Source organism: Diospyros lotus, chromosome 5 (genome assembly GCF_014633365.1).
Source record: "Diospyros lotus cultivar Yz01 chromosome 5, ASM1463336v1, whole genome shotgun sequence".
NCBI classification, from domain to species: Eukaryota; Viridiplantae; Streptophyta; class Magnoliopsida; order Ericales; family Ebenaceae; genus Diospyros; species Diospyros lotus.
In genome coordinates this window covers 37,496,951-37,524,120 of record NC_068342.1, presented here as the reverse complement: position 1 = coordinate 37,524,120, position 27,170 = coordinate 37,496,951, and the positions used below count along the sequence as shown (strand labels likewise).

The following is a 27,170-nucleotide window of genomic DNA, read 5'->3' as shown; positions in this document are numbered from 1 at the left end:
GAGAAGGTGGGAGCCCTAAACATCCAGCTCGGACACATCAGGGCACTCCATTTGATTTAATAGAATTGGACTGTTTGTCAGTCTCTCTTAATTTAGCTATTAAGAGAGATCCACAAATAATTAAATTTTAATTATTTTATATGAGAACAAAATAATAAATTACTAATTTCCAATAGTTCGTTGAACATATAGTTATAAAAGTGTAACATCCCTGCCGAACTAACCAACGACCATGTCCACGTGTTCTACAGCTCATCACCAACAGCAAGCAACGACGATTTCACCTTTCCTTCCCACGCTTCCCCCCCCCCCCCCCCCCTCTCTCTCTCTCTCTCTCTCTGTCTTTCTCTCTTCCGAGAGAAAAGAGAAAGTTTCGGATGAAAAGAAATAATTACAGTCTCGCGACTTACTTGGGAGCCGATTGGGCCGAAAGATTCTTCGCAAAACGGAGCAGAAAAAATGAATAAAGCAAAGCCCTAGCGCGATTTGTTGATCTCTCTGCCCGCGGTAGAATGGCGATTGCCCATGTTTCCGTTGGAAGGATTGGGAATTTGGGTTTGATTTGGTGATCCGTGGGTGTTTTGGAAGGAAATTAGGGTTGTTGGAACGATGAAGCCGATGCAGACATTGCAAGATCTGATCGAGGAAGCCAAGCTTCGGACTGTGTATTGGGCGCTCTGTGTCTTTGCCGTCGCTTACTTCTTGACGAGTAAGTTCGTCAATCGAAAACTCACATTTTCCCGTACTTATTTCAGAATTGGGTTTTGTTTCTTGCTGTCCGCATCAATGAACCGTTGAATTTGCATTTTAGAATATCGATTTAACTCCACCAAGGATTTGGTGGATTTTCCTGTGAATCGGCGTGAGTGCTGAAACAGGGAAATAATGGCAGTTATGCAAAGTAGTGAGCTGTATGGTTGATTGCAATCAATTGTTTTATCACGTCTCACATGGATTTTTGATAATTTAGAACTTCTTGTTTACTTAATTTATTTATCGGGTTATTTTTAATTTCTGCTGTTTGTCTTATGGAGGGTTCGAAAATTTTACAGTGCTCCCTCCATTTCTTCGATTACCGTGCACTGCTTTCTGTTTCTGAACTTCTGTTTTTCATTGTAGACACGAGCAAGTCAATGTGGATGAATATTCCCATATCAGTATTATTTGTTTCGGCATTGAGGATTATATTTAATGAGGTGGAGTTTAAATGGAAGGTGCGGAAAATTTGCCAGCAGACATACTTAATGCATTTAGAGAATAAGCAGTTATCAGTGAATGATTCTTGCCTTTTGACGATGCCGCCACCCCCTAAATGGAAGAGAAAAATTGATTCTCCCATTGTAGAGGCTGCAATGGAGGAGTTTATTGACAAAGTTTTGCGGGATTTTGTTACTGATCTGTGGTATTCAGATATTACACCAGACAAGGAGGGACCTGAGCTTATGCATGGAATAATCATGGATGTTCTTGGAGAAGTATCTCAAAGGGTCAAAGAGATAAACCTAGTTGACTTGCTGACAAGGTATCTTTCTTTTAAGAAGTTGACGTACTTTTTTAGATCTTTGGAGTGCTAGTAACATCAGGCAATGCTTGATGCTTAACTGTTTGAATATTTGGCTGTGAAAAATATCAGGGATATAGTTGACTTAGTAGGAGATCACCTAGAACTTTTCAGAAGAAACCAAGCTGTAATTGGTGTTGATGTCATGGGAACATTGTCATCCGAAGAAAGGGATGACCACTTGAAACACCATCTTATTGCTTCAAAGGAGCTCCATCCCGCATTGATATCTTCTGAGTGTGAGTACAAGGTCTGAGTGGGTTTTTCTGATGAAGCCTTTTGAACTTACCGATGTCATTATTATTGTGCCATCTAATGTTTTAATTTGTTGCAGGTTCTTCAACGGCTTATAGGTGGGTTGTTAGCTGTAGTGCTAAGACCTCAAGAAGCTCAATGTCCTGTGGTTTGTTGCATTGCCCGAGAGCTTGTAACTTCTTTGGTAGTGCAACCTCTTATGAATTTTGCAAGCCCTGGGTGAGTTCTAGAGACTTGATCTGTTTAATAGAATGTTTCCTTGCTAACCATACAAGTATCTTTTACTCTTGAATGTTATATATTCAAAATGATAAGTCTCAGAGCTTTTCCCTTGTAGAAGTACTTTCACGTTGGTTGTTACATGCTGAAAAATAATATATCTATAGCTTTCAGTTTTGAATATATCATGTTTTAAAGATCTGGTTCCTTTCAGTTTGATTATTTCTGAAATATTCACCAATACAATTCTTTTTTGGTTTACTTGGTCGCATATAATTTAGGTTGTTTGTGGTACAATAGAAATGTTAAGAAGGAATTATGATAGTTTATCTTCTGCAATAGCTTAGTTGCACTCATTTTTGGAAAATCATATGGGCAAACTATAATAAAACAAAAAAAAGTCATTTTTAAAGGCAAGGGTGCCTAACCCAATCTCGCATTGGAGCAAGGACTTGTGCAATAGGTAAATGGCCACATGATCCCCTTCTAGTCAACAATTACCTAGTGGGTGGTGATCAGGTGGGTCCTCTTTCCCTGCTGCATGGTCTCTATTCAGCTCCCGCTTGCTGTGCACTTCCTCTTCCCCTTAATTGTAAGAGTTCACTTAGCAAAAGAAAAGGTTCACTTTCTATTGGTCTATTAAACATATACAAGTTATTCATTCCGACTCTTAATATAATTGTTTTGATGGTTGGTGCCTCTGTGCTTGTGGTGCATTTGGAGGGAGTGGATCTTACATTCTTTCTGAGGAGGTTGATTTGGCGATTAATAGATTCAAGTTTTCCCTCTTGCATTGTATTTATCTTTTTTTTTAGAAGGCACATTTTGTGAACCCATTTTTCCTTTGTTCATCTCATGTGGGATTTTCTTTTTGTTGATGCTATGTAGACTGTTCATATACCGTACAGGTTGCAGCCTGCCTTAATATAATTGACTAAAAAAACACTTATAGTATTGTAAGTACAATCATTTAGCAAGTATCTGAAACTGTGATGCCCTTTAACCATTTAACCAGATTTTACTGATTTCTTTTAGCAAGGAATATAAATATTCCTGATGTTGGATCCTCAGACTGCAAATCCTTTCTATGCTGCTCTTCCACTCCTTATCTGCCAAGCTCAAACCAAGAAACAACATGGCATTCATTATTGTCTACAAACATAACAATTCTTTCACTTAAAGAGATTCTGAATGAAGGTTTATAAACTCTCTAGATACAACCATGTTTTAGAGTCACATTTTCTTTCACCTTTACAAGAGTGGGTTAGTGCAAAATCTGCTACCAGCGATGTAGTTGTGTGTATAAATTTAATTGCTACCTTCTCCCAAAATGCATAAAATAACAATTAGATCAAACAATTGCTTGTTTCCAGATATGTGAATGAGTTGATCGAGTACATTTTCCTTGCTATTCAAGACAACAGTAGTAAAGACACAGTTGATGACCAATCTACAATAGTGGGCCATACAAATTCTCATGCTGTTGCTGCAGATATCATACAAGGAGGGAGTGATCCTATGGTGCTAAGATCTGTCAATCAGAAAGAGATTTCCCTGGATGCATCAGAAAATTTGATTTCTCAATTATCTAGTGAAGACCCCATGCATCCACATGCTGCTGACTGGGCACGCATACTGGATGCAGCAACACAGAGGAGAACAGAGGTTTTGATGCCTGAAAATCTTGAAAATATGTGGACCAGGGGAAGAAATTACAAAAAGAAAATTCGTAAGACCCCTAATGGAGAATTTCACACTCCAATTTCAAATGGTTCATTGACATCCAATGCTCAACCTACAAAAATTTTAGGGAAGGAAATGCTTGCCCAAAGGTCTGTAATTTCTTCTGCCACAGACGAGAAAGCTCGCTTACATTTGCTACAAGAATTTCATACGGTGGCTCAAGTAAGTGGCGGAAAGAACAATGTAATGCACTTATCTGATGACCTAAATAAGGACCATTCTGTTGGGGGAGCACCTCTTGATGAATTGGAGGATACTGCTTCTCATTTTTCCATTGAGAATAAAAGAAGGCTTAAGAGATCAAATAGCACTTCTGCCCTAAACATTCAACTTATTATGGAAAAATCATATACAAATGAAGGTGGAAGACCCATTATTTCGGACTTCTATTACCCAGATTTTAGCAGTCTAAATAATGAGAATGCTGTTAAGGGTGCTTCAGATGTGATGTTTGGTGGTGAAGGAATCCACAGGCCCAAGCTCAGGAGCCGGGTGAACTTCCTCACTCCTCTTAATTTCAAGGAATTATCTGCACTGAGTTAGATATTAGGATTTTAACAAGCATTTTTGTATGATCTCTGTTTAATTTATAGTTTTCATGCATACCTCTAATTGATGTTGATTCTTCTTTTTGTGCCTTGTCGTCAATTTCTGATGTCACCTCTTGTGCAGGTTATAGGAGCATACTTTGAGAAACTTGGCTCAAAATCATTTGCTGTTTACTCAATTGCAGTGACAGATGCTGATAAAAGAACTTGGTTTGTGAAAAGAAGGTCTTGTTCTTATCTGGATCTTTAATATGAATAAAATACTGGATTATCCATGCACATGCATCTGTAGTAAATTATTATTTTTTTTAAATTTCATTACCTAGGTTCTAGAAGCTTTTAGATAAGCATTTGTGGATTCATATTTCCAATATTTTTCGACTGGTCTTTTCTTGTTTACTTCATCATGTGTCCCTGTTTTGAATACTTTGCCAGCAGATACAGAAATTTTGAGAGGTTACATCGTCACCTAAAGGACATTCCTAACTATACATTACATTTGCCTCCCAAAAGGATTTTTTCCTCAAGCACAGAGGATGCATTTGTTCATCAACGTTGCATTCAGCTCGACAAATATCTGCAAGTACAGATTGAATCTCATATGCAACTCACTTAAATGTTCCAAATCTTCTTGTAGTTTTGAGCATGCTTTATTTCCCAGGATCTCTTGTCAATACCTAATGTTGCTGAACAGCATGAAGTGTGGGACTTCTTGAGTGTTTCCTCAAAGGTTTGTATTTCTTGGAACTATGATTTGTCAAGTAACAGTATTTTGTGATGAAAGTCTAAAATTGTTTTCTTGTTGATGAAGAATTACTCTTTTGGAAAATCTTCCTCTGTGATGAGCACCCTGGTAGGTATGTATACCTCACATCTTGATCACATTATCCTCCTAGCTTCTTGTATGTTTGGGACCTTCAGGGTTCTATTTGTCTTATATGTTTTTATATGAAAAAAAAATAAGATATGATCTCTGGTTGCTCATCATGAAATGGCTTTAAGAACTATGCATATTGATTTACAACCTTGAATGTGGACCAGAATTTGTGATTTTTATTAAGTTTTCCATTTTGTAGTGATATGGATATGTGATTAGATGTATGATGCTGACTGCATCATCTGCTGTATAAAACAAATTTTCATTGTGCCGAATTCCTTTTGAGGTTAGCACTTGCTGAGTTTAATTATCATGACTGCCAATAAAATGTTATGAGTCACATGCCTTTGTTCGTTATAGGCTGTTTATCACGAGTTGCACAAATAGGTGCCGGTCTTAACTACTCATAATGGGGCTCATTCTTTGAGCTTAGAAATTTCTAAAAGAATGTGAGATTTTCTAGAGACCTATAGAGAATTCTAGATGCTCAGAGTATTCTAGATCATTGTGGAAGTATCTGGAGTATTCTTAGAAGATTCTAGAGAAGCGTAGATATATTCTAGGTACTTCTAGACTTCTCTAGGAGGTTGTGAATATCTTAGGATGTCCCGTTCAATCATTGATATGTGGCACAATCCCAACCACACCTTCTTTCCCTAGGTGGCTATACATAGGAGATGACCTCATTTGTAAAGGCATCCAAGTAACGTGTAGCATTTTTGAAGTGCAACATAAGCCCTTTCCAGAACTCTGTTGAGTGTTCCCTTTGCCATTCTCTTTATTGTTCTTTTGATCTAACTCTACATTTTTTGAGGGAGTACGGTTGAACTTAGGCTTTATCTAGTGAAGGAATTGGGACGCTGAAGTGCTGCACGGGTGCTTGGAGATTAAGCATGTGATGTATTGTTCAATGTTAAAAGTTTATCAGCTAGCTTAATTGCATTTTGATTTATGTTACAACTTGGCTTATAGTTCTTCTTAGCACAATTAATGGAGTTTAGCCCACTGGGGGGGGGGGGGGGGGGTTGTTTAATTGGGTTTAGGAGGATTTTGACAAATATATATAAATTACAATGAAGAATGGAAATAGATGAATATTGGGATAGAGAGAGCAAACGCAGTGACTTATAGTTGTTTGGTTTATCCCTTGCCAATGTTCAGTCCTCTAACTCCAACTAGAGATTTCAATCCTCCACTTTGAAACCACAAGATACAAATTCAAGTTAATCCAATGCTAGCTTACCTTCAGAGATTTTTTTGTCATAACTTGAGAGTGAGGGCCATGACTGGTGTTGCTCCCTAATGGGGCTGGGGCCGTACTAGGGTGCAAGCCTTAAGAGAGTAATAGATCATACTAACATGTATAACTTATAGATGATACTGAATTAGTCTGTACAGAACTATCAATATGTCAGAATATGTGACTGAAATGCCTCGTGTACTGATCATATGGAATGAGTGTCAATACAGTATATCAAACTGATTGCCTCAATAGATGATAATAATGCAAGTAAAGTATCTAAAATCATTCAGTGGTCAAATGAATAGCGATTAATAAGCAGAGTCTTCCTCAACTGAATAAATAATCTCTAACAAAATGCGTGATTAGTGCCCTAAACAGTGACTTTATGTCTGTATCCAAGCGTGTGGCTAATCAGATGTCACTAGTAAAGTAGGTGTTACTCCCTACCATGGTCACCACAATCAATTAGTCAGCCTAGGCCCATAAATCTAAAAAATAGTGATAACAGAGTAAGTCTATGGACTTAGTGAGAAAATAGCATGCAATATGATGTTGAGAAAAGAGTAGGTACATGAATGTGTAGAGTCCGATTAGCGCACATGACATGTTGTAAACAATAGAGGTCAGGGATAAGGGCATACAGTTTAATAAGCATGTATTGACAATATGCTATAAAATGGGAGTAAACAAGTAGACCAATAATCCCAAACATATCAGAGTACTGAAATCAATAATCAAAATGGAATGTGCTATACACATCATGTAGCCATGCATATCATACATGGACTTAGCTATCCCACTGCTAACTAGGGTGGGATGCGGTGCACTAACGACTGCCATCATTTGCTATTAGCGAACAGTGTTAAAAATTTTTACTCCCAGTGTCATGATGTGAATATAGGAATAATTCTTTTATATTTTTGAGTTCAAGGAATGCAACCATGTAATGCAACAGATAACAAATTAATGCGATGTAATGGAGTCAATTATCAATGTAGATATAGAAATTTGCCTGTGGGCATACAGTCATAACAATAGACATAGTGTATAATAGAATACTTATTTCCCAATTTATGAACTTTTCATGATATGATTTGCAGTGTTTCATGATTTTAGATAACTGAGTTTGAATATAAATGAGCTGAAAATGCAATGCACAAATCACGCCATAAAACAAGCTATATCAACTCATAGTGCTAGTCTGATTATGTAGTCAATCAGGTCCCACCTGGGATGTGCTCAAACCACCTGAACAATTAAAATAAACAAATTATTTCAAATCTAAATCTAAATAACACTAACCAATAATTCGATTTGAAAATCCTATAACAAATTTGAATTTCCCAATTTATCACTATATTTCTAATTTTTGTAGTTTAACGTTGTAGCTACATGAATATTCATGTTAATCTAGTAATTAACCTAATTTAAATTTGTGTATATTTTTAAATATTATTATAATTATTATATTTTAAAGTGATCTAAAACCAAGATTTGATTAATTATTCTTTAATTTAAAATTATCAGAATTTTTGGTAATGGTTCAAGCCTAATTTAAAGCTTTAGCTTTTGTTCAGTGGGCAGGTTCAGTTGGTTTCTGCATGATAAGCTCAGGCCCTATTTTCAATTGGGTAATCCAATTGGTTCTTCTCATTGAACAATCTTAGAAAATTTTACTTAGTGCTTAGTTGACTTAGCATTCATTTTCTTGTCTTGGTAGATTGAGTTTGAATGACTCAATCAATAACCAATCAAGATGCATGAATCTTGGGCCTCGAGGTCCTATCCATTTTGTTTGATGGGGCTTGACTCAAGCTAGGAATTCTTCTCAGAAGATCAAATGAAATAGCAGTGAAGATTTTCTCTCTTTTTTTGGCTGGTTCAATCAGATGGGGTAATCAGTTGGGTTCTGCTTCTTGTCTTGATTTTAGATTGAACTAGCTTGGAGGTTTTGATGCAGAACAACTAGAACCTAAGAAGGATTGAAAAGCAGAGAGAGAGAGAGAGAGGAAATCAATAACGCTATTCAAAAGCCTGAATTTTCTGAATACATTGCAACATCTAATCTAATCCTAACTATAACATAATTATGAAATCTTATCCAAACTATAGTAAACGAAGTATAAGATAAAAGATAAAACCTACTAAAATATAATGACCTCCCAACATACTAAGAACTGATGCACCTCTTCATCCTTGGAAAAAATACTCTGCTTATCTAAAATATCTTCAATTTTCTCCTGGTGTACAGAATTTCTGGTAAAGGTAATTCATTGTTAGTAACAGGTTGAGGAGGTTCAATAGAAGAATCAATGAAGCATGATGTCCTCAATATGTAACAATTGATTGTAGTAGACTATGCAAACTAATAAGCATTTTACCTTTAGTGTCCCCCCTGGACAATCAACTCGCAGGGTCAACTGAAGGCTCTAGAATGTATCGCTGCACAACTTTATATTTTATTCACTTTCTTTTAGTGCCCTTATTTTCATTTAGTTTATATTTTGCTCTCCATTTACTGAAGACAAATCTAAATAAGAAAGTACCTTGAATTTGGATTTGAATAAAAATATAAACAAATCAAAATCTTTAAGAATAAAAAATTGAAATTTGGTTCCTAGTACAAATTTATGAACTTTTTGTAGTTTCGCTTCTTTTCATCTTTTCAAGATGAGAGGTCAAGTGTTTCCACCAAAAAATAATTAGAAGTTGTTTTAAGAGATATCAATGCTAAATAATGAAGAACTGGAAAATGTTTCCAAAAATGAAATCATTTTCTTTTACCTTCCATTATATGGGCCGACCTCCCAAACTTAGAAAAAATTTCAAGATCTTGACTATCTGATATAGGAAATTTCTAGATACCTCACATTTTTATTCTTTCTTTTGTATTTCATTTATATTCATCTATTCACTAAATGTCTGGGCTAATCAAAATTGAACTGGTGTCATTATTATCTCCTTCTCCTTCATTAAGAAAATTGCTGTTCACTTGGGCAATTTTGCATATGAAATTGGCTTTTGTGACATTAAAATTCTTATTTACTATTTTTGTACTACTGAAATGTGCTTTAATTTGGTATAATATTTTGCCTTCTGCATATGGTTAAGAAGTTCCTGGGGGTGCATATAGTTTACTTTTAATTTTCACCAGGAAAATGGTGTCAAATATGTACTTATCTTTTTTGTTCTTTGAATGTTATTATGGAATATGCTTATTTTTATTCTGTTGTTCTTGATAAATTTCATCTTAATGAGTTAGGAGTTTCCTGAAAGGCTATCATAGCTATCCATTGCCAAATTGTTTCTGTTGTTTTTCTGGATAGATTTCTTCCCATCTGTTCATGATGCCATTAGTTTTATTTTCTGGTTACATGCTTTATCTGCATGATTAGGTTTTTGTACACTTCCTTGCATATAATCTTCTTTCCTCTTTTTTTCTTGGAAAATGATGTATATCATTCATTGATATGTTTTTTTGTGAAATCAACCAGTTAATGTGGATGATGCTTTCGATGATATTGTACGGCAGTTTAAAGGGGTTTCGGATGGATTAATGAGAAAAGTTATTGGTTCCTCTTCCCTTCCTCATGAAGCCTCTCCTGTGATTCCAGTCAGGAACTTATCCTTGAATTCTTGTCGGACTAGTAAGCATCTTTCATGGCAAAGTTCCACAGCATCAGCGAAAAGTATTTCTGATGAGGAAGATCATAAAGATGACATTCAAGGCCATGAGGAAGTAGAACCTACTGTGCATGCTAACGGTTGGCATTCAGACAATGAATTGAATTCAAAGGGTTTTCCTCCTAGGGTGGTCAAACGAGGTCATAAGTCAAGAAACTTGGAATCTGATAAAAAACATGGTATGGAGGCAGAATCTCTTTCAGGTGGCCTAGGTAGATATCCTGCAGCAGGTTTCCCAGTAACTTCTGATAACCTGGAGGATCCCGTTCAAGTTCCACCAGAGGTACCAAGCAGTCAGAAGACTAAATTTTGGTTGACTCCATTCTCAACTACGAAGATATTAAATTGTGTACAACTATATTTCAGGGGGTATCTGCAATTTTTATCCAATGACCTATAAAACCATGATTGTTGTATGTTGTATGACTCAAAATGTCTGGTAGTTAAGTATCAACATGTGCTAATTATAACTCCATAAGGATGCTTTGATGGATGTATGGCAATACCAACAACAACAACATATCAAGCTTTAATCTCACTATGTGTTTGACTACATGAACTTTAACTTTCCAATCATTTCTATCTATGACCTTATCTTTTGTAAAGCCTTTATAACTCATATTGTAACTCAGAGTTTCCCATTGTCCTTGGTCTTTCTCTACCTCTTTTACAAAAGACTTGTTCAATTCTGTCCGCTCTCCCCCCATGAGCCTTTATAAGTCTTGTTCTCACATGATCAAACCATCTTAATTATGTTTCCTATGTCTTATCTTCAATAGTAGTCACCCCAACCTTATTATAAATAACCTCATTCTTAATTTTCATCTTTTCTTATATGGCCACACATCCACAGTAATATCCTTATCTTCATTACACTTGTTACAATCAATCAATGAATTATGACGTAATTATTCCATCACTAAAATTCATCCAGTTGAAGTAACTAAGAACTTCTAATTGGAGTCAAAATATTATTGAATCATTAGAACTACTTCGATATCCTCTATCCACAAAGTTTTTGTGAATCCATACAACTTTCGTTCTTCCATTTTTTTGTTCTGAACCATTCTTTGAATTCTTCAATCTTTTTCTTGATTTCAGATTTCTTCTAGTTATTCATTCAACTCACAGTCACAAATGAGATGAGTATTTTGCATATGTTGGTGTTTTATGACTCAACATTCTATGTAGATCCACTTTTCTATTTTAACTATCCCGTTTTATTTCAATGGGTAACATCCTCATTAATCTCCCTCCCTTTCTGGCAATACCCAAAAATAAAGAGTCAAAACATGATTATACAAAATAAAGTTCGAATGCTTCCTATTGAAAATAAGATGTACCGGATGTGAATAAGACGTTTGAACATTTGAGAAGAAAACTAATAGATATTCCTGCAAGGCGAGCTAACAGAATGGACAAAATTTGTTTTAAAAGAGGTAGAGAACAATGAGAATTTGGTGGGAAACCCTTAGACATGACATTGGATATAATGGCCTTATCTAAAATATAGCCACAGAAGTTTCTTAGAAATTTTTAAAAACCCTGATAGCTTATTTGGTATTCCATGATACAATAATAACATTGAATGAGATAAGAAAAATTAGGCATGTTACTGGGCTTATTCTTCTACTTATTATCTTTCTTCTTTAATCTTGTTCGTTTTTGGGTCTTTCCTTGGAAACCATATGGTATTACGCATAACCTATTCTTTCTTCAGTTCTTGCTATTCTTATGGGAACCACTCTTGGGCATTGTTGGTGACCCAGAACAGCCTCCAAGACTTAAGGTTCTAAACTGTATATCTTTTACACATTGTTGGAGTGCTTCCTATACTAATAATGAAGAAAACCAACTATGATCACCATCTAGAGATGACTTCTTGTTGTTCAATTTTTATCAGAGTAACTTGTAGATGATGTTCCTTACACTATGTGCACCAGCTATTAAGAGAGTTCATTATTAGCTTTTGAGAGGACTGAACTTGTAATCAACTTGTTTTACTTGGAAGTCTGTATTGCTTTGCTTATTTAGTTTCTGGGCCCTATTACTTCTGTTTTGCCTGAACTGCTGGTGGGTGTTTATTTGTTGCAGTGGATCCCTCCTAATTTAACATTGCCTGTGTTGAATTTAGTTGATAAGATGTTTCAGCTAAAGAGAAGAGGCTGGCTAAGGTGAGCTAGGTTCCTCCTTTTATGATTGCATGCTGTTTTCTTCATAATTTGAAATGTTGTAAGCCATTGTTAGTTTTTCTATTCCTCTTTGGAAATCTGATGTGTGATTTTGCCTTATATTTTTCTTTGAAGAGAATTTTATTTAGTATTTTGATTTCAGTTCATGTGGAGAGTAAACATAATAATATAAAAAAAACCCTATCTACTAGCTTAAGCTTTTAGATGAGATAATGGTTAACAATTCAACATAGTATTAGAATAAGCAAAGGTCTTGAGTTCAAATCTCATCGCTAACCTATATTTAAATAGTTGCACATGTTTGGACCAGTTAAGCAGCGAAACCTGACCACATGTGGTGGGGCATGCTGAGAGTAGAAATAATAATTTAAAAAGAAAAGTTAACGCTCTATCTACTAGGTTAAGCTTTTACATGAGATGACTATTAACAATTCAATAGTCAATTTAAGAATCTATGTTAACCATGTCTTTATATTTTAACTTAACTACAGAGCTTCTAGAAAGAGTGCATTCCGAAGTTTTTTCTTTTAGGTAGCTCATTGAGACAAGGTTAGATCAAAGAGTATACATTGGAACTTGGAAATAGCTAACTGGTTCTCTTGTCGGGAGAGGAAAGCTGAGTATACAAATATGTGACACATCTTACATATATGTCTGCATATATATAAAAATATATATGGAGATGCTGGGGGGCGGGGTTGTTAACTCTATGACCTTATTAGGCTCTGTATACATACTACTAAAATCAATTAAAGAAGAGGCAAACCTTTGTAATGAGCTTCTGATGGACATTTTTCTCTTCATGTTTACTTCCACCAGCATATTTATCATAGCCACAATAATCAAAATGAAAATGTTTCCAAATTTGCAGTAATGTTTGGACTTGAAATAAGTGGGTAATAATTGGCAGGAGTGGGAAAAAAGATTGACAATTTGATGGAGTAAATATGGGTGCCATTTGGTGGTGGATAGTCCGTTGAAACAAATATTGGTTTAGAGCTGAGGAAATTTTTTTTCCTTCTTTTCTTTATTTTTTCTTATTTATTTATTATTTTGTGGGAGGTGGGGGCAAGGGAGCCAAACCTCTATTCCTTTGCTGCATGTATTCAACAGTTCCTTTGTAAGAGGTGAGGCCTTGCTTGGAATTGAGGAAATGTGACACTTAGGTTAGTAAAGACTGGCGACTGGTCTCTTCTGTTTGTGTTTCACATGCCATCAGTGGAGAAGCCACAACTATAATGGAGATGGACATATTTGAGGTTATGACATGTTCATCTCATTTGGAGGCTTGCAAACTCGTTATTGGAGAATAAGGACATCTAGGGTCTATTTAGTCATAGAAAGCATTTTTCAGTTTTCCATCTCTAATTTTTCATTTCATCTCCAGTTTTCTTTTCCACACAAAATTTTGAAAATGCATTCAATTGTTAAATATAGAGAACAATTTACTTATTAAGAAAGCTGAAAAATGTGTTAAAAATGGTTATGAAAAATATATTGTCAATTGCTATATACTACAATATATTATTAATAATTATACTAAAATTATAAATTCTACGAATGCAATACTATTTATATTAGCAGTTATATTATTATTATTATAAAATTAATAAAATCAATATAATATTCATGAGATTGCTAATACTATAGTTTTAATGGTAATAATCTATTAGTAATATATTAAAATTATGGATAATTACATTGATAATATTATGTGATTAAAATTATCAATAAAATATTCATGATATTGATAAATATTAATTAATAACATTGATTATAAATTTTAATTCCATTCTACCATTTTTGAAATTTTATGATACTGATATTGTTATTATTGATATTTTTATTATTTATTAATAGTCAATTTTACTATTTATAATATTACTATTGTTGTTATTATAATGTTTATTATTAGATAACCTTTCTATTAATTGATATTTTATTTGTAATATTTCAATATAAAATATTATTTATAATCCATAAATTTTAAGATTCATATTTTTACTATTTATATTTATATTAATATTAATATAAGTAGAATTAATATTAATTCTGGTTGGGATAGAAACTCTTGTTTTCTATTTAGAAAGCACTCAAAAAAGCCCTCTTTTTGTGAAGCAAATAGAAGGATTAGAATGTTTTCTAATAGTCACTATAAATTTGAAAAAAATTGAATACAAAATTTTCTGTTTCTATTTGGAATATTTTTTTCATTTGAACAAGTTTTCTCAATTTTTGTGAAACTTTTCCAGAAAACAATGCCTATTTTCCATAAGCAAACAACCCTCAGGATTTCTCTCTCGCTCTCTGTCTCTCTCTCTTATGGGTGACCAGTGTACAAAAACCTCTGAAAACTCCCTTCATTATCTCACACCTCAAGGCACTTAACCATATGAACACTGTTGTCTTTCCCTACCGATTTCTTCTTTCATTCTCTTTGGTTTTGTGTGTGTGTGTGTGTTGGTGGGGGGTGGGGGTGTTAAAAGAATACCTGTACCATCTACAGCCCTTGTGTGCATATCATATGGTATTTCAAGGCTACTAGTCCCCCATCCTAAATCTCCCTGTCCTTCAACCTTGGTCCAGTCATTGATTCAAGCATACCTTTACTGACACTTGATTTGAGCGCTTACACTCACGTGGTGATAGTTATGTGTTTTCATTCTCTTGCTCAATGATAGAGAACCAGTCTATATATATACACATTATGCTATTAAAAAATAAAAACAAGCAGTTGTCTTCCACATTTTGTAAGTTTCATTCTTAGTGAGTTGAGGGAAGTGTATTAATTGATCTTTGTGAAGATTGTTAATTGTGCTGATTTGTCTCTGCCATTTAGCCTCAAATGTGCTGATTTTTGTTAATGCAGAAGACAAGTCTTCTGGATATCAAAGCAAATATTGCAGTTGATGATGGAAGATGCTATTGATGACTGGCTCCTGAGGCAAATTCAGTGGCTAAGGAGAGATGATGTTATTGCTCAAGGAATACGGTGGGTCCAAGATGTAAGAACTGGTCAACTTTTTAATCATCATCACTTCACTGGCATGTCTTAATTGGGATGCAATATTGGGTTATGGTACTGCAGTAGTACGCACATTATATTTCAAGCTATGAAAGTCACAAATCACCTTATATATTTCGTTGTGCCTTGATTTTTAATCTCCATTAACTTGTTAACCGGCCAAATCATCAAAAGGCTTAATCTATTTTAGAGAGGGATAATATTATCTTTTATATAATAATTTTAACAGTCATCAATTTCTGCCCCCCCTCTCCCCCCCCTCCCCCCCAACATCACCACCAATATGTAGCCATGCTTTCCTTCATAACTAGCCCAAATATACCTGCAAGTATTTAAATATTTGCTTAGAGATGTTTGAATTTTTCCGTATTTGATATTGTATTAAATTATTTATCACCAACTCATCTGTATATTATTAGTTTTACTCTCAATACTCTCAAATTTGAGCCTGTCTTTCTTCTGGATGATCATATTTCATTTGAGGCATCTTTACCAACTGGAGCATAGATCGACAGTGCCAATTGTTCAAGCTGAGTGTACTTCAAGTCTGATATAGTGTGGTGGGGGGCCAAAACTTTTATCTGTTTATTTATTGATTACACTTTCAGATGAATTTTAGCATTATATAGTCTATGAACCCATCAGGATAAACTTTCTTCATTTGCGGTTTAATTTGGTTTATTGTTTACAATTATTGCTTTTTAAAGGATTGCAAGCTTCATCCAGTGCCCTATGAAATTAAAAAATGATTGAAATCTAGGAGCTTATCTGCAATAGCATGGTGGTTTCCATGTTCATATTAACTTTTGCATTTTGCTTGTTGGTGTATCCATGTTGTACCTTGTGCTCTCATTCCAGATTTGGCATGAGTCCACCCACTCAATCCATCTGATTCATAACTAGAAAGTTATACTACTCATAGTTGTGGATCCCATACAATACCGGCTGGCAAGTCTTGTCCTGCTCAAATTCCGGTACTTCAGCACCTCAGTTGTGTCCCAGCCAAATTACTGGAATTTACCAGAGGTACCATCCCATGCAATACCTTTTGGTACCCACGAAAACCCTCACCTATATCTCTTTGATATTCTATTTTGATTTCATTTTTTACTTTCTGTCTCTCTCTCACGCTCCCAGTGTCTCGCCATCTCTGTCTTCAATCTCTCTCAGGTTCTTCTCACTCCCTAAATCCCTCTCTTTCACTCTTATCAATTTCACTCTCCCTCACTGTCTCTCTTGCCAACTGTCAGGTAAGTTTCTATTTTTCTTTTTGTTATTTTTTTAATCTGAAAGGTTTGTGGTTGAAGACCAAAGACCTCTCTGGTCTGATCATCTTCAGCCCAGGGCCTTTTTGGTGAGTTATTTTTTAAATTAACATTATACTAGGATCAGATTTTAGAATGTTACTGAACTAGCATTAGGTGCCACCCGATTTCGGCTGATAAAGACTCATCAGTTCAACTGGCTGGTATATGCTGACAGAGACCAGCCTGTTGAATTTGTGGGTCTCTCAATGAGACTGGTGGGGGTATTGTGAAACCATCTGTCAGGAACCCTGACCTGACTAGGTTTTTCTTTGAAGATAAAATTGAAAGAGAGGGAGAAAGAGAGAAATGAGGGAGAAACAGAGAGAAAGTAGGGAGAGATTTGAAGAGAAAAGAGAGAACAAAAATTATGATATTCAGGAACTACTCCAAATAGTTTCTCGAGTGGCTTATATAGCCACTCTTACAGGAAGTTACTAATTATATTACAGTTATCAACTCTATAATAAAAAAATAATAACTCCTGCAAAATAATTCGCTGCATCCAAGAGCTTGGATGTTTGCTTACACATCCGGGTTGTGACATTCTTTCCCCCCTTAGAAGATTTCTTGTCCCCAAGACTGGCCACTATTTCTTCATCCAATCCCCACAACGTCCTTCTCTTCTTCTACTATCTCTTCATCCAATCTTTCCATATACAATAACTGTCTTTTGCATTGGTGTCCCAGACTGAATTTTTCACCACATTTGAAGCACAACCCTAACTGTCTCCTTTGCTCCATAGAAAGAGGTTTGACTGCATTAGAGTTAGTATAAACCTTAGGATTCAGGTTTCCTTGGTTCAGTCCTAATGTTGCAGTCCAAGAATTTCCTTCCGACTGCTGACCGGTCAAAGGATGATTTTCCAGTAGGATCTTGTGTTTTTGGAAAAATGCCTCCAATGCTAGCTCCTGCAACCTCCCTTTCTCGGCAGCCTGCTTAATAGTAGCAGGTTGCATCATCTTTACAGTTGGCCTCAATTCATCTTTTAAGCCACTGATAAAATTAGAAACAAAGTAATTCTCAGTTAAAGTAGGTTGTGAATTCAGCATTAACGATCTCAACTCTTCAAATCGGATATGATATTCTATCATGGATCCTTCTTGCTTTAGTTTATTAAATTCCTCAAATACATCTGGCATATTCTTCTCGCCAAACTTATCACAAAAATCTTCTACAAATTCAGTCAAATTTTTCTCATTCCTCAGTTTAATCAAACCTTGATACCATGCATCAGCCGTATCATTGAGATAGGCTTAGTGTTATTAAATGCGGGCCTAGGCACAAGGCGCACTTGTGGCGCTTGGAATGCTTCCAGGTGGGCACAAACTAGCAAGGCGCACCTAGGCCCAAGGCGCCTTGGACTTAGGCGTGCCTGTCATTTCTTAACTATTTTTTAGGGTTTTTATTTTACTGTTTATTACTTTATTTATTTTTTTATTGTTTAGGGTTTATATTTATTGTTTCAACTACAAATTTGACAATGAGTAAAAGGGTTACTACTTCAAATGTTTCAATTGAATTTGAACTTGATGAAGATGGAGAGGGAGATGATGTGGAAGAAGAGGATATTAGAGATGATACTTCTAATGATGAAAGTATGGAAATGTTTGATCTTGATGATAAAGATGATTTTTAGATTATTTAAAATGCATAATTAGTTAATTTTAATTAAGATTTAAGACCTATAAATTATTTAAGATTTAATTTAAGTTGACTTAAAGACTTTCAAATTGCATCTTTTGGCATTTTTTATTATTCTTTTCATTAGTATATGTTGAATTTTTTAATTTTTTTGATAACATGCTTTTGAATATGTTATTAGGAGTTATGACCTATTTTATACATTATTCTTCAACAAGGATATATATTTTTATTTTATTTTTTAGTTAGCATGCACCTAGTTCTATCAAGCGCGCACCTCGCCTTGCGCCTTAGGCTCCAACACCTTGTCAGGACCTTATGTGGAATCTGGGATAAAATTGTGTTTTGCTTTCCTATGATTGTAATAGTAGGTGATTAGTGATGTAACAAGAGACAATTACACTATTAGTTTGGGCAGTTAGGAGGTTATAGCTATTAGTTCTGTTGGAGGGGTGTAATCATCAGGTTGTTAAGGATTGTAACTGACAAAGGTTGTCGGGAAGGAGGGGCTATATAAGAGCTCTTGATTCAATAAGAGGTTTACAAAAATTCATAACCAAATTACACTCTTCTCTCTCTTCGACTTCTCTCCCTCTGAACTCTCTATTTTGGTTTCTCTCCATTTGTTCTCCCTTCCTTAACCCTAATTTTCCTCTCAAGAGGAGAAATTTCCCTGTCATGACACGAGGTTCCGACACTCCCTTTTGCACCTTTGTGTGCCTTGGGTCTTTAATAACACTGGATAGGTTGCTTACAAGGTTGATTTTCTGGCATTCTGCTACATTATAGTATTGAAAGAATCTTTCACACCTTCTAATCCACCATCGTGGTTTAATATCTTAAAACATAGGAATTTCCAGTCTAAGCATCGATGTGTGTTGTTGATTTTTGATAAGATCACCTTACCTGAACTTCATGACCCAGTTCATGTTGTTCCTCATTTTCTTGTGAGGTAGAAGCATGAGGAATGATGCCAGCTCTCATTAAGATCGGCTCTGAAGTGGATTTTGGAGGGAAGTCCTTCGATAGGCTGGCCTGAGGCATTTTTGAGAACATTCTTAGGAGCCCATCCAACCTTTGGCCGAGGTTAGCGAATTCTTCCTTAACTTCTCTTCCTAGTGATTGCACAACTTCTCTATTGGTAGCGTTCTCCTCCGGGCCATAACTCACCTCCTCATGAGTCTGTCGCAAAACCCATCTCCATGGTATCCAACCTTGCCTCCAACTACTTCATGCGAGTTCCTTTGGCCATCTCTTATGCTCGCATTTTGAATTGAACTCAGAATAAACTGCTACATTTTTGCTTGGATCAACAGTTGAGAATCGACTGCTCTGATACCACTTTGTCAAGAACCCAGACTTGACTAGGTTTTTCTTTGAAGATAAAATTGAAAGAGTGGGAGATATCTGATCAAAAGTTGTCTTAGGTGAGTGTTTTTTCAGGAAAATTGTTGACAAGAGTTGGAAATCAAAGGATTTGTAAGGAGATGTTTGGAAGAATTTGATGGAGAAAGGGAAGGAGAAAGAGAGAATTTTAATGGTTTTAATTTAGTAAATGGATTGAAGTGATAATTTTAGCTATATATTCTTTGTAACGATGGTTCTCTTCTTTATGTTTTTCTAAGAGGCTAGACTAGATGAGGTGTCTCTTTGTGGTGATTAAAGAGGCAGCCCCCATGTAGTGGAGCAACCGGAATATACCAATATACTAGTCTCTTCTCCTCCCATTATAATAACATATCAAGCCTTTATCCACTATCTACAGTTGGCTTACATGAATTCTAGATTTCCATTTATTTCTATTTATTGTCATATCTTCCCTAAGGCCTATATACTTAACGTCAAACCTAAGGGTCTCTCATCAAGTTCTGTGTGTGTGTGTGTGTTTTCTTTTTTGGGGTCTTCCTCTACCTTCTTTGCTAACTATTTGTTCCATTCCATCAACTCTCTTCATAGAAACCTCTATTGGTCTTACTCTCACATGACCAAACTATCTTAATTGTGTTCCCTGCATCTTCTCTTCAATAGGAGCCACTACCGTATCAAAAATAATTTTGTTTCTAATTATATCTTTTCTAGTATGGTGGCACATCCATCTTAGCATCCTCATCTCGTTTATACTCATATTCTGCACATGTTACTTTATTTGTTGACATTCCATGCCACGCAACAAAGTTGGTCTTCTAGCTGTCCTATAATATTTTATAAGACTAGCTGTCTTATAAAATTTTTCTTCTAGCCTTGGTGAATCTTACCATCACATAAAATGCCAAGTACAGTTTTCCATTTTAACCAACCCACCTTCATCCTATGCGTAAAATCCTCATTAGTCTCCCCATCTTTTTGGATGATTGATCCAAGATATCTAAATTGGTCTTTTTTTATTTTATTTCACTTGATTTTCCAATTTTAACTTGACATCTTCCACACTTATGTTGTTACTGAACTTACATTCCATATATTTGGTTTTCTCCCTACTTAATTTAAATCTCTTAGATTTTGAAGTATTCCTCCATAACTAAAGGTTAGTATTCACGCCTTCTTTTGTTTCATCCACCAATACTATGTCATCTGCAAATAGCATCCACCATGGCACCTCTACTTGAATATGTTTAGTGAGTTCATCTGTTATTGGGGCAAATAAGTAAGGACTTAATGCAAATCTTTGATGTAATCCCATTGTAATTGGAAAAGCATCAGTATTTCCTCTATATGTTTTGACACTTGTCTTTGCTCCATGATACATGTCTTTAATGACTTGTATATAAGCAATTTGGACTCTTTTTTCCTCTAAAGCCATCCATAAGACTTCACTTCAATTTTAAAGAGTTTGTTTCTAGTAGCACCTTTTAAACATACTAAGTAAATTTTTTTTATTTACAGAAATTGCATCAGGGAGCATATCCTTTTATAATTCATATGATATGACGTAGAATCTTGCATTCTAAATTTCTAATGGGTAAAATATGTGATAAACTTTCATGATTCTAGTTAGGGATATGCTTTTCTTGGTTCTGTTTTTCTTCCTGATTCTTTCTTCTTGTTGATTGGAAAAGAAGTACAAGAATGGGAAAGAATAAATATCAAATGTTTTGCTTCTTTTGATAATGGATTTCTCTTTCAGGTTCTATGGCCTGATGGTACATTCTACCGGAGATTAAACACTCCAACTCAAATGGATGATTGTCAATGTAATCAGAGATCTTTTCAAAGTACAAGCAGTTGCAGTGCAGTTTCTAATCCCGGTTCTTTTGAGCTACAACTTGAAGCTGCTCGTAGAGCTAGTGATGTCAAGAAAATGATCTTCAGTGAGTTTCTCTTCTTCTGACCCTTTGGGGATTCTTTATGTTTATTTAAGGTTCCAGGAAAATATTTCTCACATGACATTTCTACGTTTTTGATGACTTTCTGTTGCAATGATTTCTCTGTTTTTTGGGCAATGAAAAATGTTTACCTATTTTCTGTATGTATGGAAGATGATGTTATGGAAGAGTCTCTGAAGCAACTTGCGAAAAAAAAAAAAACAAGAGAAACTTCTATTTTCTGTCTTATTGCAAAAATCTGTCTGTGCTAGGTGTGAACACACACACACACACACACACACACAAAACAATTACATGATTTTGGCTGATTGGACACTACACATTTTCAATTTTTAGCATGCCCTATGAGGTAGAATCAATTAATAAGTTTCGCTATTGACAATTTTGGAATTCTTATGTACTTTTCTATTGGTTATTTTGGGAATTATGTATTATTCGTTTTCATCCAAATAATGTTTATATTTATATTTGTTTATAGTAATAACCCCTGTGAGTTCCCTAATTCTTGAATTACTCCATTTGTAGTTGATATCTAATTTTACATCGATTTTGAGTTTTTGACTATATCTTGATGTGCTGGATTCATTGAGATCTTATGGGAAAACATACTATATGAACAAATTAAGAATCCCGCAGATTGGCCTATTTAACCAAACTACAAAAATGACAAATCCCTAAAATAGATGAAGAGCAAATATATGACCTTTTCAAACTGCAAGCAAGAGATTAGCATATGATCATTCCTCAAAGGCCCTCAATAAATAAGGGTATCCCAGTAAGTTGAGGAAGCAGCCTCTTTGCAAAGCAAGTTAGTGCACTGGGGATGCCCTTTTTATTCGGGGTCACATGTTGCTTTTTGATTTCAATTTATTGGATGTGGTGCTTCCCGGTTACTATGTATGTGAATTAGAAACATAATCAAGCCTGCCCGCGCTTCCTTTTGCAGATGGAGCTCCAGCTGCTCTGGTCAGCTTGATTGGGCATAAACAGTACAAGCGATGTGCAAAAGATATATACTATTTTCTTCAGGTAAAATTAAAGCTTTTTTCCTATGGTGCCTGTGGCGTAGTATTTCATTAACATTTATGACTAAAGATGTAGATGTATATATTATTGTAATTTGCAGTCTTCAATCTGTTTGAAACAACTTGCATATGGAATATTGGAACTGATACTTGTATCAATTTTCCCGGAGCTGAGGGATCTTATGCTGGATATTCACGAGAAGATGCGGTCGCAACCTGAATAGAATAGCAAGAATTTGATTCCTCAGAAGGGTTGGTATAGTATTGCTTCTGATTCAGGTAATCAATCAATGGGAATGGGATTTTGTAGATGTAGCGCAGAGCCGCTTCTTAGAAAAGTCCTGTTTAGTAGTGGTATCACCGTGTTCTTAACTTGATCAGCACCAACTCCAAGTCATTTAGCATTTTTTTTTTTTTGGCATTGTTGCTGACTGAAATGTGTCTATTATTCATTCATTATGTAAGTAAAAATCTTACTATAATTCTTTTATGCGTGCGTTGATTGGTTTTATATTTCTTTTCACCTTCTTTATGTTATCTTTTTATTTTCGCTTCTCAATATCTGTTGTTGATACTGTTGATATATTTTCATACGATTCACATCACGTTGTGTCGCATAGTGTTCGGTTATGATTTTTAGGGTAAGTGTAACTGTAATTTTACGCTTATAAATTTTATAATTGATTTGCGGTGGCTTTATTTGTAATTATTTTAATAAATTGTATAATTAAGTAATTTTTTTAATAATAATCAAAATTCAGTAAATGTTATAATGGATTAAAAATGCAATAATATAGTTTAGAAAATTGTAATAATATCTTTAAAATATAATAGATGGATAAATATTATACGCTTTAACTATGAAAATGATTTTATTATTGTTGTTTTAAAGATCACAATTTTATTTGAATATTGTTGTGTATAATAAGCAACTATTCCTTCCTTTTCATATAATTTAAAATTTAATTATTCTTAATTAGAGATAACAAATTAAATTAGTCGGGTCAATCTAACTAATTCATTCTCATTTACAATTTGGAATTAAAGATAAACTCTAAATTTTTTAATTTTAAACACTAAACTCATCCTCATTTAAATTTATTAATTAAATGGACAATTGAGTGTGAAGAATAAAGGGTAATTTTAGTGGGTAGGAACAAAAATCTATTTATTTATGACCCACTATACCCCTTCCAACTAAAGAAAGGATAGAAAACTCCCCCAACTTGAAGAAGAAATGTAGAAGAGTGCCATCTAATTGTTTAACTAAAGAATTTCACCAGTTGCTACATGCATGCTCATGCAACCAGCAGCAGCATATCGTATCTCTTTTGTTTTTCTGAGTTGTGGGTCATGAATGTCAGCGTAAATCAAATGTTAATTCATTCGAGAGAAATGTGAAGCCAGCAAAGCTGGAGCATTTGTTGTGTACAATAAGCAAGCTCTGTCCTGATTCCTGAAGTAATATCGTAACTTCATTGAGAGCCATATAATACAGTATAGTCATCACCATGAAGATCAAAAGAGATTGCTAAACTGGTCGGCGAGGCTATGGCGCAGATCAGAGTACAACGCAAAGAGAGAGTATTGTCGGAGTTTGCCCACCTCGTACCACGAGTTGAGCACCTCGTTGTTCTTATCCGTCCCCGAGAAAGCCAGCTGTATGCCGAGGTTGCAGTCGACGGTTCCCCCGCTGGCTTTACAACTCGAAGTTGGTACTGCACAATCCGTTTTGTTTAGGCAAACTGTAGACTTGCCGGTGCGTGAAGAACATCCGAACTTCTTCCAGTACAGGTTTTCAAGTGTTCCCTTCTGGAATTCAAGCACCTGTGATGATGGGCACAAACAAGTAGTTCAAGTTCAATTCTCTAATTAATGCTGTAAAACAACACATTCTCCGCTCTGCAATTGTTGTCATATCTCATGGTCTTACCAGTGTAAAACTTGTTATTGTGTGGGTATTGTCTGAAACCAAGGCTGGCAGTGATCTAGCAGCGTATTTCCTTCCTGCAAATGCCACCATATACCCACCTGCCAGAGTCTGCATACAGAAATGTTGTGATGGTAATTAATGAGCGATGTCGTTAATCGTTGATTGAGGCTTGGGAGGTTAATTTGCAACCCAAATTATAGCTAAAACTGTCATTTAAAATCTCCTGCATATATTTATGTATGAGCACTGACTGGGCATTATATATCCTGCCTATGAACAGATGCCTCAGTTGCAGCAAAGACATGAGATTGAAGATTGTGTTGTTTGTTTGTTGGTGCCGATCTGACACCACTTAATACCGAATAAAACAAACACGAAAACATATCATGTAACATCCACGCAGATACACAAATTTAACGTAGTTTGGGAGGAATTTAGTAGCTGGGCATACCGGAGAGAAAGTGGGGCTGTTGATGGTGAGGAGAGAGATCTCATCCACCTTCGGCCTGAAAATAGCAAGTTGAGCGTTGCTTCCAGCGAGGGGGAGCCGACGGTCACAGGGCGAAAACTGAATCTGATTGGATATGAACGATTCTTTTGTGGAGAACGCTAGGGCGAAGGTAAATCCATCACATTTCTGAACCTTCGCATCCGAACAAGGATCGAATACCACATTCGTGTCATATGCATCTGATCGAATCATCATCATCATCATCAATACGAACACCAGAGCTTCTGTTACCATTGCCATGGTGGGTGAGCTTCCTTTATTCTGCAATTAACAGGGAGAGAAAATAGGCCATGTTCCCGAAGAAAGAAAAGAAAACGAAGGAAAATGAAATAGAAAATGTTGCAGTATTTTGTTACCATAGATTCTGCAATAGATTATCTTGAAATGATCACCTCTGATTCAACAAACCAATTATGCCGATTGCCAAATGGGAAATTTCGAGGTGGGTTTAAGAAACTCGATTGAATCACCGAGTTCTATTTTGTTTGTTGTTGAATTCAGAGCTCAAATTTGCATGGAAATTGATGGCTATTTTTCCTTTTCTTTGTCTTTGCTGTGATTGTGAAGGAAATGCAGGGTATTGGACGACCGGTAACGGTTATTTGGCCAGCCAAATGGATCTTGCCCGATAATGGTCATGGAAGTCTAGGAAGAAGATTTAGCACGTTTACCCAAATGCCCCTCCTTTCTCGGGGAGATTCACCATTTATTGTCTGTTATTTTACTTAGAAAAATGCTGTTGGTACACTTTGTATATATTTTGGATTATTTTTAAATAATAAGAATATCTTCGATGTTGGACATTAAATTTAACGTTAATTTAGTATCTAATAGTATTTTACATCAAATTCTTCAACACCAAATTAGTGTTGTCTTCAATGAGCTAATACCAAATTGGTGCAAAGAGAATCTTTAAAGAATAAATATTTAATAAATATTAATTAATTTATTTAACTTAGCATAATATTTTTTTATTTTTATAATGTATTTTTAATTTAAGTTAATGAAAATGTTATTACTTTTTATAATATTATTGAGTTTTTGCATTAAGAATATTTTCTTTCTATCAAGTAATTATTGCAATAAAAAAATTTCATATACATAAACAAACTTAGTTCATTTTGTATTAACATGGATATATATTTCCATCGATATTTCTATCAAGTAATTAGATCTTAAAAAAATATTTTCATCGATATATATTTTTTATAACAATTTAATTTATATTTCTAATTATTAATCAAAATATACAAATATAAAAAAAAGTAATAAAGGATATAAAAGGAATATGTTGTTTTGAAGTTATACAAAGAAAAACAAAATTAAAAATAAAATAAAAAGAAAATTTAGTATTGGTAACACCAAATTTGGTGATTGAAAGTTGTACCCAACACCAAAATGGTGTATTCGTTGGAGAGCAATTTAAAACCAAATTGGTGTTGAAGCTAGATTTGATACTCCATTAGAGTTGCTCTAATATTACTTTAGTGGTATGGACTCAAAGTTCTTTTATCAAAAAAGAAGTGGGGTTGCCATCTATTATGCCACGGGACAGGGTGGTCTGCATGGCCAGGGAAAGGGATGCTAATAGGAAGAACGTTTGAAAGAAATGCTCATTTCTATACTAAATATGTGTGTATATATATATATATAATTATGTAAATATATACTAAGTATAGAAAAGCTACAATAGCATTTCTTCACAAGAGCACTTCTAGTTCTCTACACTAGCTAATTAACTAAAAACACACACCGTACAAGTGTTTATTTATTAGGGCTAAAACAACATTGTTCTGCTAACTTGTTTAAGTTAAAATATAGAGCCCTTTTTTCCTCCTCACTTTGCAAACCCTAGAGGAAAGTAGCAATCTTCGACGGCTAAGGCTATAGGATGTAAATATGGTTGTGGGAGGGGCTCCACATGGGATGACCCATGAGGCCAGAAGATGCAGATGTTGACCCAAACATTGATCTTGTTGCAGCCCACTAGCAAGGTAGGGTTACATCTTATGAGAATCCTCACACGCATTTTGCAATTGTATACAACAAGCAACTCGACTTACAAAAGGAAACACCAAGTAT

General features: G+C 35.1%; 2 protein-coding genes across 6 annotated transcripts; one reads left to right on the top strand and one right to left on the bottom strand.

Moving 5' to 3' along the window:
- The first annotated feature begins 243 nt into the window (after positions 1–243).
- On the top strand, positions 244–23,168 carry LOC127802703 (uncharacterized). Of its 5 annotated transcripts, none has more exons than XM_052338676.1 (16): positions 244–709; positions 1,120–1,522; positions 1,634–1,811; positions 1,896–2,035; positions 3,409–4,270; positions 4,451–4,551; positions 4,762–4,909; positions 4,988–5,056; positions 5,138–5,183; positions 9,941–10,413; positions 11,851–11,919; positions 12,225–12,304; positions 15,192–15,327; positions 21,421–21,604; positions 22,566–22,648; positions 22,746–23,168. In XM_052338676.1, exons 1-16 carry the CDS (start codon positions 610–612, stop codon positions 22,866–22,868), a joined length of 3,195 nt encoding a protein of 1,064 aa, XP_052194636.1. In that variant the 5' UTR covers positions 244–609; the 3' UTR covers positions 22,869–23,168. The 5 variants fall into 5 exon arrangements, with proteins under 5 accessions (XP_052194636.1, XP_052194637.1, XP_052194638.1 ...); XM_052338677.1 differs by having other exon boundaries at positions 4,765–4,909; positions 22,746–23,167; XM_052338678.1 differs by lacking the exon at positions 11,851–11,919 and having other exon boundaries at positions 22,746–23,166.
- A 994-nt stretch (positions 23,169–24,162) lies between these two features.
- Positions 24,163–25,373, bottom strand: LOC127802844 (uncharacterized). Its single transcript, XM_052338894.1, has 3 exons — positions 25,029–25,373; positions 24,578–24,685; positions 24,163–24,471 (listed from the first exon to the last, which is right to left on the bottom strand). The coding sequence occupies exons 1-3, from the start codon at positions 25,326–25,328 to the stop codon at positions 24,163–24,165; spliced, it is 717 nt and encodes a 238-aa protein (XP_052194854.1). The 5' UTR covers positions 25,329–25,373.
- Between the last annotated feature and the right edge of the window lie 1,797 nt (positions 25,374–27,170).

Coding starts and splice junctions, on each gene's coding strand:
- LOC127802703 (XM_052338676.1), top strand. CDS start 610: ATGAAGCCGATGCAGACATTGCAAGATCTGATCGAGGAAGCCAAGCTT. Junction 21,605..22,565: donor TGTCAAGAAAATGATCTTCA/GTGAGTTTCTCT, acceptor TTCCTTTTGCAG/ATGGAGCTCCAGCTGCTCTG. Junction 22,649..22,745: donor ATATATACTATTTTCTTCAG/GTAAAATTAAAG, acceptor TGTAATTTGCAG/TCTTCAATCTGTTTGAAACA.
- LOC127802844 (XM_052338894.1), bottom strand. CDS start 25,328: ATGGCAATGGTAACAGAAGCTCTGGTGTTCGTATTGATGATGATGATG. Junction 24,686..25,028: donor ACAGCCCCACTTTCTCTCCG/GTATGCCCAGCT, acceptor TTCTGTATGCAG/ACTCTGGCAGGTGGGTATAT. Junction 24,472..24,577: donor CAATAACAAGTTTTACACTG/GTAAGACCATGA, acceptor CCATCATCACAG/GTGCTTGAATTCCAGAAGGG.